This window comes from Salvia splendens, chromosome 6 (genome assembly GCF_004379255.2).
Source record: "Salvia splendens isolate huo1 chromosome 6, SspV2, whole genome shotgun sequence".
Taxonomy (NCBI): domain Eukaryota; kingdom Viridiplantae; phylum Streptophyta; class Magnoliopsida; order Lamiales; family Lamiaceae; genus Salvia; species Salvia splendens.
The window spans coordinates 30,071,120-30,090,979 of record NC_056037.1 but is presented as its reverse complement, the minus strand read 5'-3'; the positions used below and the strand labels follow the sequence as shown (position 1 = coordinate 30,090,979).

Sequence of the window (19,860 nt, the reverse complement as noted above, 5' to 3'; positions counted from 1 at the left end):
AATCGGTACAAATTAAAAACTCCCTTTCTAACCCAATTGTCATTCAAATCATTTGCAAAATGAAAACTCCCTTCTAACCCAAGATTGAGCCATTGGTCATAAGGTAGAGCCATATTTTGCAATATTCTGGACCTAAATTTTCAACATTTTCACAGTAAACGTTCCAACTTCCAACTCATCACACAATTTCAGGATAATGGCAAATACACTGCTTATCAATAGAAAAGTAACTTGTTCAGCTAGAAGCAGGAATGGATTAAGCATTTAAGGTTACAACATTGTTCCTTTCTCCGCATTTTTCAGTGACATTGACAGAGTGCAGGAAGTCATGCATTCGTCACGTAACTCAAACTATGGGCACAAATGGCTCTTTCCTGCAAAGTGCCTGCTATCTGAACAACATCATCTGGCTGAGAAAGGATTCACGCAAAAGAGAGAATGGCTCGAGAGAAGGAAAAAAGAGGAGCCATTCGCTCCTTCTCGAAGCTTCAGTCAACACACCATGCAATTGTATCATAGAAGCACGGTGTGTATAAGAGTATCTTTTTTTTCCATTACTGCTCACTTCAGAACTCAAAATCCATTGTGAGATCAGAATCAATGCTTTTGCTTCTGAGAAACAAAACGGATTCCTTGCTTACCAAGTTCAAAATTCTTAGTCTTTCCATCATCTAGAGAGACAGCTACAATTGATTCACCCTCAGCCTCAAAGATATCAACCGCGGTTCCACTATGCCTGGAAAAAGAAAACAGAGAAAGAAAAGAGACATCAAATGAAGGTTTTGATGAAGTTAATTAAAATGAGAGAAGTTGGAAATAATAACGAATCATTGGCAGCCACAAAATGCTTCTTAACACTTCTGAAAAGTCCATGGTGAGAATTGACCTCTTGAGCATGAGCCTTACACAAAAAGTGGTATGAAAAATATGAGGTGTTGGATGAAAATGTTTATTGAAGTCCATCCGTGAATGTTGAGAGCACCGGCGGACCTACATACAATGGGGGAGGGGCTTTAGCCCCTAATGAATTCATTTTTTAAAGTTTTTTCTACTATAAAGTTCTAAAATTTATTCATATTTTATACACATTATTATATAAAAGCCCCTATTAATAATCTAAATTACCTATAAATTTATTTTTAAGGTAAATTTTGAAAATTTAGCCCCTACTCCCATTCAATTCTGCGTCCGCCACTGGTTGAGAGGATACAAATAAAAAATCTACAAATTCGCAATTCTCCAAATGGAGTTTTAGGATAGTTACCTTTTTAAAGTCAATTTTAAACAGCCACCAAGCAAGAGCACATAACTTTCAATTTAAGAATTTCCCCAAACAAGCTGTAAATCTTGTTAATGCATAGCTTGAATATCATAATGAGGACTTGAAACAAGGAAGTATGTGAGGCTCTTCAAATTCGAAAAAACAGATTGAATTTGAAATTTTGGCCTCCAATAATATAATTAAGAACATAAGTACTATGTATGAAGTCCTAGCCATCTCAGTCCTAGTGGAATTTTTATGCAGTTCTTCAGACCCAGATTTTCTGACAGAAGTGAAGGAAACTTACCAGCTATCGTTGGATGACTGATGAATCTCAATTCTTTTCCCAGCAGCATTCTTCCCCAATTTTTGAAGTATCCAGTTGGCATCAGTAAACTCCTTTATTGTGTTATCTTCATGCTGCTGAGATGTGTCTCCGTCACCCAGTGCTGGTCTCCTTCTCTTCGACCTTTGACCCCTGGTATAAGTGATATCCCCCTTTCCAGATAGTCGCAGAGAATCTGCATTACTCATATTACCTTGATCATTTTGATTTCCCGTGTTTGAGTTCTTTGGAATTCTAAATATCAAATGAGGCTTGTGGCCCTCTGAAGAAGCCTGTGACATGGGCGGAAAGCTACTATTTTCTTCAACTTCAACCAACTCACTAGACATGGTAGGCACATCATCTCCACTCTTGATTGAAGAATGTTTGTTCCTCCGAGTACCTGGGAATTCTGGTCCCCTCCTTGCTGATGCACCATCTTCAGTAGTTCTATTACCCAGCAAAGAATGTGCACCCTGTGGATTATCAGATTCAAATGCCTTTGAAAATCCTCCTGCGTGTTTTAAGCTGATGTTAGAGGATTCTGAGTTGACATTTTTGAGCTTTATCAACGGGCCCTCTTTTTCTTGCAATTTGGAGCTTTTGATTTGACCAGCATGGTTCATTTTGTGATCTGCAATATATAGAAGGCAACAAAACCATTTAACAAGGCTGTACAGATAAATTACAGAGAGGAGGATAATGGAGCAGTGAGCACGGCTTTTCTGAAATTCAGCATGTCTTGCCTTTTGTATCCCCATAAGTAGTTGTAGTGCTGGCCCTCTCAATGCTCTCATTATATTTCAGTTGACTCGCATCTTCAGTGCCCACTGGAACAACAAAGAAAATTTGTTTAGTGCGCTATCTTATATTATCAAAAAAAAGCATGACTAACACTAATTTCTGTACAATCTGTTTTTGTCATTATGATAGAGATCATGTCCTTGCTGTATTATCTTCAGTTATTCTTTTTTTCGCTGTGTATTGTGTCAAGAAGTCTAGTTGTGTTCTTTTAGAGTTAGAATTGGATTAGGAGTTTTCTTTTGAGCAGGAGTCGGTCATTGTAGTTTATAAATAGCTACTCTGACCTCTTGCTCTAATATCGAATAGAGATTCTAAACCCACTTTTGGGTCTTTTCCCCAACTTTGTTTGGTTCTGCCTACCTCTCAGAAAATACATCTCAGAACTTTTATTTCAAGCTGGCCATCGACATATATGCTCCAGCTCGAGGGGGAGTGTTGTATAATAAGTATCCCACATCGGTTACGTATCCTAGTTAGGCTCACTTGTAATATGTATAGGTGCTTTGTAAAGTGATAATAATCATCTACTATTTTGAGTAGGTGTCCTTGTTGAGTAGGAGTCAGTTTATAAATAGCTCCTCAACAAAAGAGCAGAGGATCAGGTAAAAATAGATTGGGACAGTAGTACAGTAGGGCTTCTTTGAGGATTTTCTCAATTCTTGGTTCGTTCTCTGTTTTTCTAGTCAGTCTACATCAAGTTATTTCCAGTTCTTTTCTGTAGGTTACTTGTCTGTTCCCTCTGTTCGTTTTCCAGAGATTGATGAGTTAAATATGGACCAATTGTCTAGGACCAAAAGCTAACACACTTAAAATGTGTAGGACCAAATTAAAATGTGCAGGACCAAACAGGTTTTTGTGCAAATGTACATAACCAATTTTGGACTTAAAACGCAGTTGACCATTAATTTTTGACAGAAAAGTTAAATATGAACCAAAATATATTGTTTAGGACCAAAAGGCTAACACACTTAATGTGTGGGACCAAAAAGTTTTTTTAATTAAATGTACAAGACCAAATTTGGACTTTAGTCTTTAAGTATAACATCTATAAATACATTAGCAGTTTCTATATAGACTGTTGACGTTTGGAAATCAAATAATGTCAGCCAGATCAATCATTAAGATTTCACTTTGTGTATATGGTAAGCAGTTAATCTTATGGTGTTTCTGTACAAACTAAAAGTAGACTGCTCATGTTTTCAACCCATCTGAATTTAGCACGGGGAAAGGACCAAGACACTAAGCAGTAACAGGCCAACATCATTTTTCAAGAGAACAGATTTGTCAAGCCTTTCAAGGATATGTAGAATTGCATATATCCTTAACATGGAGGAATGGCATTGCAAAGAGAAAAACAACAATTGAAGAACTGAACTGTGAGTTTATCAAAAGATGCTATAAAAGGAAACCTTGTTCATGAATCACGCCTAGCAAGTTTCTTCAACATGATAAGCTCATCTTTCTTACTGTACCTCTTTAGTTTGAAGCTGGACATAACTAGTCAAAGTCAAGGGACTTTTCATAAATGATGTTTCTTAGATACATTTAAGTACAGACTACAGATAAGGAAATGGAGAAGGTACTTAACATTTTAAACCAACTCAAGTGCAAAATTCAAATTTACAAGGTTTATAGTTCCCAGATTTTTGCCATAGAAATTTCTAGTTTTAAAGATCATCCTATAATTTTCTTTTAAATCTAAGAGCAGTAACATATTTCCAGGATGAAAGTATAATCCGCGAGTTACACGTCCTTATATGTCAGTATGTCACTAACTTCAAAGATCAAGTACCCAACTATATACTGATAAACAATACTCCCTCTGTCCCAAGTTAATTGATTTGTATTTCTTTTCGGGGCACTCATTTCCTTTTGTGGAAAAAAATTAACTCTCTTCTCTCTCATACTTTATTATCTCACAATTTAACTCACTAAACATCTTTTTCTTAATTCTAGTACCCAAAAGAAATGCCTCAGTTAACCCGGGATGGAGGCAGTAGTAGTTTGTATTATTAAAACCCTCTCAGGCTCACTGTATAGCAGATCACAACACCTCACCCGTGGTTTATGCAACCTCAAACAAAGTATACATTCAGAAAAGGTTTACCAGTTGTAAAAGTAAAATAATTCATATATAGCATAGCTGAGTACATACCATTTGAATATCGCCCTTTTTTTAAACTGGAAGCTTCAGATGTAGGAGGACTATTTGCATTCCTATTTCGGCCACCCAAATGTATGACAAGCTTTGGGCCCTGCCCAGTTTTCAGCATTCCACTAGGACTATCCTCGCTATTAGTCAAACTCTGAGGTTTGTTGTTCTTTATTTTGATAGTCCTGGATGTCTTAGTTCCAGCAGCTACAATCACCTCATCAACATGTTTGTGATTAGAGATTGCAGCCTCACTGATTGCTTCACTTAAGATTCCAGCTCCAGAGGAAGAAGTTGCATGCTCTTCAGAAAATTGAATTTTTTCATTCTTGTTATCACTGCTTTTATACCCAAAAGGTTGACCATCAGTGTGTCTGCCAAAATTCTCTGTGTTGGTTCCATTGGTAAAAGATATTTCATTTCCCTTTTTCTTGCCATACTTCTTTTTTGAAGATTTCTTTCCATATTCTTTACTCCTTGGTGATTTTTCATCCCGCCCTTTGAGGGAAAACTTCAAAGAACGGTTATATTCATTCTTTCGTGATGCAGGATCACTCTCTTCATCATCTGAAAAAGGTGAGATGTCAAAAATTTCTTCCTGTGTAGGCAACCCAGCATCTGCTCTCAAGCTGGCTATCAAATCCCTATCAGCTTCATCTCTCCGTTTCCAAAGTTCCTGGACAGCCTCCTCAGGATTCTTAACCTGGACAGACATGGAAGTATAAAATATAATTATGACAAAAAGAGAGCCAGTGATAAAGCATGTTCAGTTCAGGGGGCCAACTAATAGTACGGTAAAACAGGAATGTATAATTTTTACAAAAATGATAGTCACAATAACATTAATAAATTTTTTATGATAACCATTTCGCGTTGATCATTAATTGTTTGATAATGTTCCTTATAATATTTCACTTATATTCTTCATATTTTACAGTAGTAACTATTACACATAGTAACTAACTGTTAACACTTATAGTATGCTCGATATAGTTATGTAGTAAAAAATAATGCAAAAGAAAATCTGCAACCAAAATTATTAGCAAATACTACTAGTATGTTTTAAAGTTTCACATCATAATTTTTTAACTCTAATCAAAGCAAAACATAAGTAATATTTTAATAATTCAAAACAAATAGAAATAAAGAAATTAAAGTATGTACATGAAACTATAAATGTCCAATATAAAAAACTAAACTAATCCCCTCCAATAAAACTAAACTAAGCTTAAAAATCAAAAATAATTGTCCGTTTTTTAAAAAATGTCTAATATTGCATAAAAACACCCTAGTTGAAACGTTTATTTTGGACACGGAGATTAAGGAATGAATGTTTAGTGAGTTAAGTGGAGGGGGAATAAAGTAAATAAGTGAAGAGATATTAAATGTGTTGATTTTTGTCATAAAGGGAAATTACTCAACTATAGTGGGGGGGGGCAAAAAAGGAATACGACTCGACTACGGCGGGACGGAGGGAGTAAAACTTAAAGGTAAGTTATTATAAATTCAATTTTATCTTGACCCAGAATAAAGAACAGTCAGATTTTGCATTATTCAAAACCAACTGTGAAACGGGAAACCACCTGGCAGCTTTCTCCACGGCATGCAGGACAAGCATATTGGAGATTTCCATCGACTTGAAATTGCATATATTTTGCATCACTGGGAAATTAACCATTACAATAAAAAATGAAGTCAATATCTTGAGTAAGAGTCTCAACATTACAAGAGGTTATCGGCGATGTGAATAAGAAAAAAAATCATGCAGATCAAAAGCAAAGCATCTCAAAAATAACTTAAGTTATTATAACAAAATAGTTCAGCTTATCATTTTGTGCTGGCTGAGACTGTTTTGAATTATTAACTTTATTAGATGAAGTCAGAGGTTACGATTTGGTAACTTAGTATAGCTGTATAGGTACTTTAGGCCAAGAGAGAAACACAGTATAAGCTGTTACTAGTAAAACCTGCAACTTCAGTTCAGACGCAAGGCAAGTACTCGGCTAAGAAAGCGACAAAACTCAAGAGGATCAAACAGATATACAAACTCATGATATACAAGGGTAGCTTGAATCAGTAAGATCAACTTCATGTCTCTTCTCATGCAGATTAAGAGGGGAACAAGACATTGCAAACCTTCTCCTAATTCCATGAACAAAAACTAATAGTTCCAGATTTACTGTTCTTTTTTTTCTAGGATTTTTGAATTCATGGTGATTGAAAAATTGGAATTCTCAAATTCAGAGTCTAGAAAGCTGGCCTAAGGCTTGACACTCCACTTTCATCCCACCAATTTTTTGTTTTCTTCTCAAGCTAACGGCCTATAACTCTGTTTAGGATTATTTCTTTTTTGTCCTCCGCTAAGCAAGAATATAGTGACATTATCTTATAGTTCTGGCCAAAACAGGGCCATATATAAACCAAATTGTACCTAGCACCAAATAACATCACTTTCTAGACCATAATGTATTTCTTCCAGAGTGGCTTAGATAAAAAAAATTGTCACCCAGCTGATGCATAACCTTCCTCCTTCCACAAAATACTATCTTATGGTGAAAGGGGGCTGCAATGAGTTGCAACTTGCACTGCCAGAACGAACATAAGGACACTTTCACAACACTTTGGCAAAGGTGAATACAAAAGCTCTACAGTTCATAAAAACAAACTTATTCTATTATATGGCATGAACATTGGTTAAGAAAAGCATCTCGTCACTCTTTCTTTGAATTCATTGTTTCGTTTTCCAACATACGTACTGACATGAACCGATTAGGTGTCTTGTTACTTCTTTTTAAGTTGTTATACAAGATAAATACTCCCTCCGTCCCAGTTTAAGAGTCACATTTAGAATCTACCATATTTGGATATAAAATTTAACCTCATTATTCATCAAATTAACACTCAAATACCATTACTTTCATAAAAATAAAACAAAACAAATTCTAAACATACAAAAAGTCAAAAGGGTCCCACTTTCCACTACCTCACTTCAATTATTACACACTCCAACAACCACTACCTCACTTCATTTATTACACACTCCACCAATTTCTTAAAACCCGTGTCATAACTAATTCTTACTCTTAAACTGGGACGGAGGGAGTATGTAATTTAAGTGGTGAAAATACAAACCGTTGCAGGGTATCTGGGACCAAATTTTCCTCACATACCACAAAAGGATGGAACTAGAATTTTAAAAAGTAAATAACAGAATCCATATACAAGATAAGAAGAAAAGACCTGATGCCATCACAAGGACAGTGCACCCAGTGTTGACAGATATCACAACAAACCATTGGAGTTGACTCGGAATCTCTATATACCTACAGTTTTCAGTGGAACAATATATAATCAGCTTATACTGCTCGAACAGGCTGGGATCTGCTACATCATGTGTCCAGTATGGCAACTCTAAGAAAATGCAAAATTGAGAGAGAAATAAATTAACAGCATTTTACCTTCAAACAGACAGGGCAATAGTTTCCCTTGACAAACAATCTTCCGCAAGCATCACAACAAGTATACCCCAAAAACCACCTGCAACCATTCCAATCAAATCAATAAGAAGTGGCATGCTGTAAAGTTTCTAACCATGGAAAACTACTAATCTCCAACAGATGTAAAGTCAGCTTCCTCATTATACATTGAAGCAGATAAAGATTATAGATGCAGTTCCAAACATAAGAAGGGAGTTCAGATTCACATTCATATCAGGGTACAATTTCATGACCATTATCAAATATCAAGTAATATAGAGAAGCCCAGAGACACTAAAAGAAGCAAGAAAACCTTCCAAACAGAGAACAGAGAGGTACAAATTAGTGCATAAAAATGCATACCGCACACTTAGGCCATTTCCAGGGACAGAGGAACCGCAACTGTGGCAATTTGTATGCTTCGGGCATAAGTATGGCCCATAGCCAACATTCTGCACGAATTGAGAGTGAAATATATAAGCTCATTGATTGTTGAAAAATATTGCCAAAATAAGAAATACAGTACACCTTATGCGGAGGTTGCTGACAGTAACAGTGGAGTGCACCATCGCACCTCTTACAGAACATAAACTTATTTGGATCTCCAGTTTTTTGGCAGACCTATAGTGATCAAAATAGTAAATGTGAAAAAAATATCAAGGTCAAGACAGCATTATTTACCAACCACTAATGTAACTAGAGGCTATATGGGAATTTTAACCAAATAAAAAATCAAACAAATGCAAAAGGAAAAGCACCCCCGTGACATCAATACCTAAATCAACAAGGAACCACAAGCAAGATTCTTAGGTAATAACTAATTTTCTTGAAAATGATGGGCTTAGTACCCTCTTCATCAGTGCATGGAGCATGCCTTAGCATCTTCACTTAAATCCTGCTTAAATAGTTCTACCAGAGTACTGAGATCACTATCTATGAACATCAACATATATCAAAACCCTTTTATGAAGAAGGATGCCTTCCTTGATTAAACTCCTGATTTTCAACTGTTAGGCAAGACAATTATTTTCTAATGTTAAATAATGGTCTCTAACAACACTTCAATACAAGATCCATGACATGTTTTGTATCAAAAAACTAGATACCTCTCCATATTGATTTCATGTGACTCTGTGATTGACGATATCGCAATCTCACAAACGTATCAAAAGAACTAACTACGTGATTTTGGAATAAGGAGACTGCATTTACCTCACAAATTCGACAAGAGGGGCAAGTCCAAGAACTCCAGTGAAAAAGATCTGCATTAAACAATTGATTAGAAATATACAAGCATCTCAATGAAGTTTCTTTCAGCGTGAAAAGTACCTCTATTTCGAGACCAAGCTTTCAGACAGCTCCTGTGATACTTCTTCCCACAACTTTTGCAAGATAGCATCTTTCTTGCCCTTTCACTTCCTTCATTTTCACCAGAGAAGCATAGCTGGCACACTACCTTGGAATTAGAGTGGCCTTGCTCAGCATCTTTTGCAGATACCTGCTAGACAACTCCATCAGAAAGTCCCTCAATGCAATCAACAGCCTAATAAACTAATACTTATATTCCTATTTACAGCCTAATAAACACACCAAATTCCAAAACTTAAATGACAAAAACATGAAATCACTACAATTCCTAAAGCAAGTTATAGAAAACTCACCACCAAATCACCAGACCCAAACCTCCTCGAGTAATCCTCTCCAACAATCGACGCAGCAGCACCTTGCTTCTGCAGCTTCACCCTCTTCAGCTGAGCCGAAGCTGCAGGAGCCTCCGCCTCCTCGCCCCCAAATTGCAGGCGTGGAGGCAGCGAAGCAGGCGATTTAACCGCCACCTTGGGGACCTGAACCTGCACCGTGGCATTCTCCCTGGCCTTAATCAGCCATGGATCACTCAAGAAACGATCAATCGCATGAACCTCCTGCAAGAAATCGCCCCTCCCCTTCTCGCTCTGCAACCTCCGCGGAAAACCCAAAGCGCAGAAACATATCCGCCGGCTGCATTACATAAAATCTCACATCACACAAACGCAGTGGCAAAAATAGCGGTGGTAGCTATATACTCACAAAAATTAGTAAATAAAAAATAAAATAAAATAAAATAAAATAAAATAATTGGGCTGAGTCCATGAGATAGATGTGTACCAGGTAATTGGACAGGCGACATGAAATGCCATATAACAGAGAAGGAGGGAAAATTTTTGGGTGCTAGTATTATTTGTATATAAAAATTTAAAACAAAATATTAACCTTTTGTTTTGGGGAAAATTATTTGGGAACTGAATTGGAAAGTGAAATTCTAGGGTAAGAGAGAGAAGATAATGGACATTGACGATTTGGGAATGTTAATGGGTCGTCGCTTGCAATTATCATAATTATATACTTTCGACTTTGCACCCCTTATTTACGTAAAATTATAATCTGGACCCTATAAAAACTATATTCACATTTGGAACTATTGCATTTGCATACAGTTTCGGCGTTGGTGTTTTTCGACAAACTAAAAAAAATAAGTACTACTCCATAACTATTCACTAACTTAATTACCTCAATATATCCATTTTTTATCCAAAATATGCATGAACTTTCGATCAATTCTAATTGACTACTACTATACTACCAACTCTCTTATATTTACCAAAATATCTATTTTTAATTCTCATCCCATGTTCATTATTTGTACTCCATGTTATTCCGTTCTCTCTTAGAATTAAGAATGGATTGATACGGTATAACATACTAAAACCGTCATACCATATATCATATCAAAACTCGATATAAGTAAAAAACCATATATTTACTTTATTGAAAATTTTGATATACCGGATTTTTAGTAATAGTCAATTTCAATAATGATACGCTACCAAATTTTCAATATACTATATTGAAATTTGGTAAATTAGAATTTCACAGTATATCAAATTATAATACGGTATACCGCATCACCGCTATCGACCTCACTGTTGCCGCCTGCAAGGCCGACACCTTCGATGAGAAGACTAGAAGGCGAATGTGCAGCATGCCCCTCAAAGTTACAGTTTTCTTGAAGGTCTTCCATTTAAAAGTAGCAAAAAACAAAGTTGTTCAAAAACATTGGCAATAATAGGAGCATCCACATCCATGCTCTTGCCAACGAGCACGGATGTGGGCCCGGACCCACTTTTTTTGCCTGCTCTTAGGCAAGAGCACAACACCCACATTCGTGCTCTTCCGCAAGGACGAGCACAAGGGTCCCACCATTCTATTATTCAATTTAAATAAAAACATTTCCACAATATTAAAATTCATTAAAAATACCCAAAATACTATTACTAATTACTAAAAAATTAAAAATTACATAATTAAAATCCTAAAAATTAAAAATTTCATAATTAATGTCTTAAAAATTAAAAATTACATAATTAAATTCATAAGCGGCCGAATTTCGTCCAAATGGATGATGAATGTGTGTATTTATAGATGATTTTGGGATTAAATTTTTTAAAAAAATTCAAAAAATTTCAAAAAATGTAATAAAACAGCTATATTTTTTAGAATCCGAAAAAATATAAATTTTTTATTTTTAGTACTATTTTCAATTTTTTTAAAAAAAGAAAAAAGAAAATGTCAACGGCCAATAGAAACGCGCCACGCCGCCCTGCTCGCTGGCACAGACGTGCTCGTAGCTAAGAGCACGTCCGTGCCAGCGGCAAGAGCGCAGCGGCGGACAGGCGTGTCCTTGCCAGCGGCAAGGACGAACGGATAGCGTAATACAACCGCTGCGGATGCTCTAACCATTGCAATGTTAGTGGATTTTTTTTCTAAAATATTATCGTTAGTAATATTCTATTTTCTCCCGTAATGATAACTTTCAACCTATTAAGAATAAGCGTCTTATCAATTGAGTCGTACTTTACCGTCACACTTGCCATATTAGTTGTTGTTGTTGTTGAAACTGACTCATGTTCGGCATAAGAAACATATTTGTTGAACGGTCTTTGTGTATTTTCTAAAGATAAATAAACAAACTTAATAAAAAAAACAAGGAGTATTAAACTTTAACTTTATATAGGTTTCTCACTTATGAGTGATAAAAACTCTACAACATGTGCATCAAGAAGGGAACTTTGCTGCTGATTTTTTATCCCATTATACTTATTCTTATCATAGATGTGTTCATGAGCTCGAGGTCCCTCCGTCGTGGCTCTATAGCTGGATGTTGCATGACAGACTAGGTTACATTCGTTGATTTTATTCTTGTTTTCAGATTTTGCCCGCTTTTTTTTATCAAAAAAAAATTTGAAAATCGAATCAATCGACAAACCATACCGAAAATATGGTTAATTGAATCACATATTTCAAATTGTGAAAAATCGAGGTTATGGATGGTTGATTAGTATGATTTTTAATTTAAAAATATTATGATTAACCAAATAGACTCGATACCTATAAATAATATAAAAATGACTAAAGTCCCAAAATGGTCCTTAACATATTACGTTTTTTTTTTTTTTTTTTGGTCCAAAACATTATCTTTTGAATTATTCGGTCCCTCACATTTGAAATCGGATCACATTTGGTCCATTTTGGACGGTTCCGTCAAATTTTTGACGGTTTTAATTACCGGGTCACAAATCCGTCACTAATCCGTCACTAACTGGGAGAAACTGATCCGTCACTAATCCATCACTAATCCGTCACAAATCCGTATCATATATATAATATCCTCTACCCCAATGACTATTTCATGAAAGGTTCGACCGAGGAATCCTCTGTTTCAAATCGCATTCCATCTATTTTCTCCTCCGGAGACGAGGATCCCATTAATCTTCTCCGCTGGAGAGGTGTTTTCATCATTGTTGCGTTCAACTTCTTTTGCTTAGCCTCGAGCGCCCTCACCACACTCTCCAAGCACTCCTCTGCATCTCCGGCCAAGCTCCTCGACATCAAATTCTCCGCCACATCCGTCGGCGTCATCTCCACCTCCCCCAACAACCTCTCGATCCTCGGAAACAGCTCATGCCACTCCACCCCAACGTAGTTCTTCGCCAAAACCATAAACCCTTCGAAGCTGCAATACGACAGCTCAATGTGCTTATCCATCCTCCCTCTCCTTATCAACGTCGGATCCAACTTCTCCACATAGTTGGTCGTGAAAACAATGATTCTCTCTCCTCCACAAGCACACCACAACCCATCTATGAAATTCAGCAGCCCAGAAAGAGTAATTTTGATGTTCTTCATCTCATTCTCATCCTCTCTCCTCTTCACTCTCTGCCCCGTGAGGTCGACAGAGCAGTTGATGTCCTTGATCACGATCACCGCCCTGCTGGAGGTCGCGATCAGGAGCTTCTTCAGCTCCGTGTTGTCCTTCACCGCCGTGAGCTCGAGGTCGTAGACGTAATAGCCCAGGAGGTTCGCCATGGCAGCGATCATGGTGGACTTCCCCGTCCCGGGCGGACCGTGGAAGTGGTAGCCCCGCTTCCACGCCCGCCCGATCTTATTATAAAACGCCTCCCCCTTGCTGAACGCCAAGAGGGCCTCCACCACCTCCCGCTTATTCGGTCCCTCACATTTGAAATCGGATCACATTTGTGACGGATTAGGGACGGATTAGGGACGGATTTGTGACGGATTAGTAACGAATTTCTGACGAATCAGTTTCTCCCAGTTAGTGGCGGATTTGTGACCCGGTAATTAAAACTGTCAAAAATTTGACGGAACCGTCCAAAATGGACCAAATGTGATCCGATTTCAAATGTGAGGGACCGAATAATTCAAAAGATAATGTTTTGGTCCAAAATTTAAAAAACGCAATATGTTAAGGACCATTTTGGGACTTTAGTCTATAAAATATACTAATATTACTTTTTTACCTATTTTTTTTAATTTTTATTCTTCATTTCATCTCAAACCCGTCTATAATATGAAAGAGGTATTTATACACGAGTTTAGGATGAATTGCATAACCGAGTATTTATTTGCATTCAATCATTTCTTCTGTCAAATTGTCACAATAGTAATAATTCAGGGTAACAAAATTCTAGGAACAAACATGACAATTGACATATGGAGTACATAAAAATATATCACAGAATAAAATACAAGATCAATTGATCTAAATTCTATTTCTATCATTACCAAGGTTGTCCTTGTCCAGCCATAGACATCCATGCACAGTAAGCACACACAATCTTCTGAGACATATAGATGTACACAGCAAAGGATAGGCTCATCAGAGTTAAATCCTTCCAATCCCCCTTCATTTTGGGACTTAGATTATCTTGCAGCCCCTTTCCAATTTGCTCAACGCCAAACAAAAGTTTCCGCCACCTCATGCCGTTGTCTTCCTTAGCTCCCTTGCCCTTTTGCTCGTCGTCTGGCTTGCGACTCTGGCACGAGACGACGGTGATCATTTTTGTGGCGGTGTTGACTAGAAGTGGCTTGTGTTTGTGGTGGAATAAATGGCCGAGTGAGAGAGCAGCCATGGATGAAGCTTAATTAGCCAAGGCAGTTTATGACATTTTATTCTTGCAATAGGAGATTTATTTGGTGGATTTGAGAAATGAGGAAAAGATATATTGTGCTTTGCCCTTTTTGTTTTTGTTTGTTGAGAAAATATCGTGAAGCTAAAAGGTGAGGTGTGGATAAGATGAAGGTGTGTATGGGCCCCCTTGTTTTGAAAGAGAGCAAAAGGACGAGGGGTTGTCCATGCCAACAAGCAATTTTTCGCTTAAGGAAGTTAAACTCCTCTGCCATATCATCAGCAATAAAATTCCTCCTGCCACATCATCAGGACAAGCAACTGGACAAGTAATAGCCCAGCCATAGCCTAACCACATCATCAACACTAAAAACAAATAAACAATCACACAAAATACGGAATTCAACTTACGACACAGATATGAGAAAATGCATTAATTTCATTTAAATTAAAAAAAGGTACATTAAAAAAAATTACATAATTAAAAAAAACTCTAACGTCGTGCAGTCCTCCGCGTCCACAACTCTTCAATTAAATCCTTTTGGAGTCGAATATGAGCTTTCACTTGGCGCATGTCGGCATGTGCTTGGATGCGGCCGGCTTCATCGTGAGGTACCCCATTTCGTACGTTCGGGGTGGCCACGTCGTGGCTTGGACCGGCTTCGTTATCGTCGTTGGCCCAACTAGTCAGTTGTACACCTTCATCTTCAACAATCATGGTGTGCATAATAATACATGTGTTCATTATATCAACAATGCAATCGATATGCCACAAACGCGTTGGACCCCTAATTGCCGCTCCACGTCCTTGCGCGCCGACTCCTGGCGTTCCGTAAAGTAGGTCTTCCTCTCATCCAATGCGCATCTGATCGTCTTCACAAAGACGAGCAACCTAGGGTATATCACATCCGCCAAGTAGTAGCCCATATCATGCTGGTTCCCGTTGGTGACAAAACTGATGGCCGGACCAAGGCCCTGGTACTGCTCGTTGAAAAGGGGCGACGAGTTGAGGACGTTGAGGTCGTTGTTCGACCCGGCTACCCAAAATATGCATACCAAATCCACAGCCGGTAATCAGCTACGGCCTCGAGGATCATCGTGGGATTCTTTCACTTGTAGTCGGTCGTGTAGAACCCTTTCCAGGCAGCGGGGCAGTTCTTCCACTCTCAATGCATACAATCTATGCTGCCTAACATACCCGGGAACCCATGCTTCCCCCCGTGCATCTGCATCAGCTCCTGACAGTCTTCAGGGGTAGGGCTTCAAAGGTACTGCTCACCGAATATTTCAATCACGCCCTGACAGAAATATTTCATACATTCAAGGGCAGTCGACTCGCCGATGTAGAGGTACTCGTCCCACATGTCTGCCGTGCCTCCGTAGGCCAGCTGCCTGATTGCCGCAGTGCACTTTTGAATAGGTGTGTGGCCGGGTCTACCAGACGCATCGTGCCTGAAGCGGAAACACAAATATCGATGCTCCAAAGCGTTAACAATACGCATAAACAAGGCCCTGCTCATCCTAAAACACCGCCTGAAAAGGTTGGTGCGGCTCCGGTGCGAAGTAGTCGGCATATAGCCGCTGATGTGCAGCTACGTGATCCCGCTCAATCAATGATCGGCGGTGGACAACGGGTCGAGGTCGAGGTACCGCCTGCTGCAAGGCCCGTTGTAGCAGCCGGTCTATCTCTCGGGACGTACAGGCATCCAAATGTTCGTTCAAACGCAGCATTCCCACCACTACCACTACTACTACCACCCGCGTTACTCATTTCGCATTGTTGCTCTTGTACATAAATTAAGATAGAGAGAGTACTCGTTAAAACAAGTGGTGCGAATGAAAATGAAGTTCAAATCGCGTATATATAGAGTTTCGAAAAAAAAATTGCGCTCGCCGGTCGGGAGGCTGCAATAGGAGCGAGCCGATCGGCGAGCGCCCGGGAATCGGCGTGCGCTCGCCAAAATTCTCGCCGATTTGGCGCTCGTCGGCTGCAATAGTTCGGCCAGCGGACCTGCGAGCGCCAAAAATCGGCGAGCCGGTGTGCTCGCCTCTATTGCGGATGCTCTTATACTGTATCTGTCTTTAAAGAATAAATATAAATATCATGAATTTTAATGTATAAATGATAAAGTAAAAGATCAATTAATAAGAGAAAAAGAAAATATAGTGAAAATATTATTAGTGGATTGTAGGGTCCATATTATTAGTGGGGTGTAATTCGTTAAATACTTTTCCAAAATAATAAAACTAGTCTATTTTTTTTTATGGATGGAGTATTAAAAAGTCTATTTATATATATTACTACTAGATTTTTCTTTCATGCTAGGCACGGAAAATATTATTATATGTATTAAATTTCAAATTGTGATATTTTTTCTCTTTTCTTAAAAATTGGTTCCTTATTTTTCTTATTAAGTCTCGAAGACCCAACTTATGAACTTATTTACTCCATAAGGGAAGAATTTACTAATTAAATCATCAGGTATGCTACTACGCCATTTATGTTTCAACTTATAGAGAGTGATTATAGGAAAGTTCATGGATTATGTATGATATTTTTAAAATCCAAGAACTACTGGTAAAATAAAGTCATAATTCATGGATTATTTGTATAATTCACTCTAATTATAATTGCCGATAACAAACGGATCATTCCTTAATTTTTTGGAAGACCTTGAAAATCAAATCACACTCCCGGTCAAAGCTCCGTCTCCCACTATTAATTTCTTGTACACCACTTTCTAGGTCTTGAAACATGTTATTACTCCCTTTGTATATTAACAATAGATGATATTCAATTCCCTCCGACCCAATTAGGTAGTAGTTAGTTGATGATATTTAACTCCCCCGTCCCATTTAAGTTGGAATATTTTCTTTTTTAGAACGTTCCAATAAAGTTGAGTCATTTGTTTTTTAACTAAAAACAAAACATTTAATCACTATTACTTTACCCATTACCTACTTTACTCTCTCTTAGAGTGTCCACAATGGTGGCCTTCAAAGGCCACCAAATGTGGCTCGGCCACCATTCGTGGCTCTCTTGTAGCCTTCACAATGGTAAAAGTCAAAATTATAACAAAAATAACAAGGGCCACCAAATGTGGCCCTTTAAAAAAAATTTAATTTATTTTCTTTTTTAATGTTATTTTTTAATTTAACTATATTAAATTTTTGTAGACTAATAATTTGAGATCTAACATAATTTAATAAAGTTACGAATTGGGGCGAGTGCGGACTCTACGTCTGATTGGGGAAGTTGTCGTATCCCGAGTCTCCATACCCCGGGGAATTACCATCTCCACCTTGCATTTTTTGTAGTGTTTGAGAGTGTAAAATGAAGGGATTGGAAGTGTAGAATGAAGTGAAAAAATGGAAATGGGAGTGTATATTTATAAAAAATTTTCAAAAAAAAAATAATTATTTGCCGCGGCCCAGCCGCGAAACGCGGCTCAATGCAATGGAGGGCCGCGGCTCAGCCACGTCTCTCGCCCTAGGGCCCCGGCTCTCGGCCTCTGCAATGGGGGGCCGCGCACCGAGCCGCGGGCCGCGGCTCCCCCATTGTGGACACTCTTATCTCTCCTATTATATTTTATTACTATCATTTAACTTATTCATCACAATTTCTTAATCTCCTTGTTCAAAAGAAGTGACCCAACTTAGTTGGAACGGAGAAAGTATTTTAATAGTACCATGGAATTTAGAAGATAACGTTTTATATATCAAGTAAAGAGAAAATAATATATTTATATTAATATGAGAGTAAAAAAATTTGAAAAAAATATATAACATCTTTTGTAGGATAAAATAAAGAGTGATGCTAAATGGCCATAATATGGCCAGTCATAAACTTGAAATATTAATAAAAATTTGTGTAATTAATGCTAATTCAACAAAATCGATACACCTCAAAAAGAGTAAACATGTTGAGACTATTGTGTCATTTACTTGAAATATACAACTCCTAATATCTTTTATGCAAATATAAGTATAACCCATGTAGTTGAATAATTTTTTTATATTTTTAATTTATTATGTTCGTAAATGCATTGGTTTCATTTTCTTTTTTTGTTAAATTTTAATTATTAACCATATTATAGTTTGATTCCATATAAAAAATATTATTTTTTTATTATTGCATCATAGTAATTTAGTTTCAATTAATCATAGTTCAGTTTCAATTTTGATCACTAATTTAATTACAATTTCAATGATTATAATTTATAAGTTATTTATTAATTGATTAATTCAAATTTTAGTTGATCTTAAATTTTAAGAAGAATTTTAATTAATCACAGATTTATTAAAATAATGGAGAGTTTAAACATTTCACAAAATATTAAATTGTAATATATGCGTATGCAATACTAGTAATTAGTATAGATGTATCACTAGTATACAAATAAATATATTGACTATGAAGCTATAATACTATATATTTCAATGATCAATAACAAATATTTATTGTTATAAATAAATTCAATAAGTATAAAATTATATAAATCAAATTTCCAGTTTCTCAATCGTATAATTAATAACTGGACTATACACATTATATTTAAATAAATAATACATCATACATAAAAATATATTAGTAAAAATAAAAAATAAAAACTGAAAGAGCTTTAAAACAAAAGAAATATAAATAACGGATTGTGGAATTGAAATTTACTACCGCAATTAAGTAAAAGGGTAATAGGGTAAACATTGTTTAAGCATTGAATAAGGTAATTAAATGATTTCTATTCATAGTATTTATATTTACTAAAATGTCATTTTATGGCCAGCCACATTATGGCTGCATAGCATTTCCCTAAAATAAAAAAGCTAGGTTGATAACTATTGGACAAAAAAGTAAAGTCCTAGAGTAGTTTCCTGGAAGTATGAATTTTATTCCCTCACCAACAACACACGTTTGTGGAAAAAAAATACTACCTCCGTCCCTGAAAGTTTATCCTATCTCATTTTTCTATTTCCGTCCGTCCCTCAAAGTTTGTCGTATTTCATTTTTACCATTTTTTTACAGTGGAACTCATATTCTACTAACTCATTCATACTCATATTTTATTATAAAACTTAATATATAAAAGTATGATCCACAATGCACTAACTTTTTCAACTCATTTTCTATTACATTTCTTAAAACTTGTGCCGGGTTAAAGTGTGCCAATATTTGGGGGACGGAGGTAGTACACAGATTCTTCAAAACAAAAAATAATCAACACGAGTCAAGTAGATGGACTTATTTTGTTGAAATCTCAAAATCACTATATTAATCAATCAATCTTGGACAAAAAAAAGACGAACCAAATCCCCAGGCGGTTTACTTCAACTCATTCAAACCACAGTTGACTAATTTTCCAGTTTCTAACCTGCACCATT

General features: G+C 36.8%; 2 protein-coding genes across 4 annotated transcripts; both read right to left on the bottom strand.

Moving 5' to 3' along the window:
• LOC121809496 lies at positions 1–10,346 on the bottom strand. 3 transcript variants are annotated; one of them, XM_042210148.1, is made up of 14 exons: positions 10,164–10,346; positions 9,680–10,016; positions 9,348–9,516; positions 9,231–9,280; positions 8,547–8,639; positions 8,382–8,470; positions 8,001–8,079; positions 7,783–7,865; positions 6,126–6,204; positions 4,546–5,245; positions 2,333–2,416; positions 1,569–2,220; positions 907–990; positions 1–736 (listed from the first exon to the last, which is right to left on the bottom strand). In XM_042210148.1, exons 1-14 carry the CDS (start codon positions 10,193–10,195, stop codon positions 598–600), a joined length of 2,670 nt encoding a protein of 889 aa, XP_042066082.1. In that variant the 5' UTR covers positions 10,196–10,346; the 3' UTR covers positions 1–597. The 3 variants fall into 3 exon arrangements, with proteins under 3 accessions (XP_042066082.1, XP_042066084.1, XP_042066085.1); XM_042210151.1 differs by having other exon boundaries at positions 633–736; positions 887–990; XM_042210150.1 differs by lacking the exon at positions 907–990.
• Positions 10,347–12,737: 2,391 nt separating this feature from the next.
• Positions 12,738–14,485, bottom strand: LOC121809085 (AAA-ATPase At3g28600-like). Its single transcript, XM_042209632.1, has 2 exons — positions 14,189–14,485; positions 12,738–13,553 (listed from the first exon to the last, which is right to left on the bottom strand). Exons 1-2 carry the CDS (start codon positions 14,483–14,485, stop codon positions 12,738–12,740), a joined length of 1,113 nt encoding a protein of 370 aa, XP_042065566.1.
• Between the last annotated feature and the right edge of the window lie 5,375 nt (positions 14,486–19,860).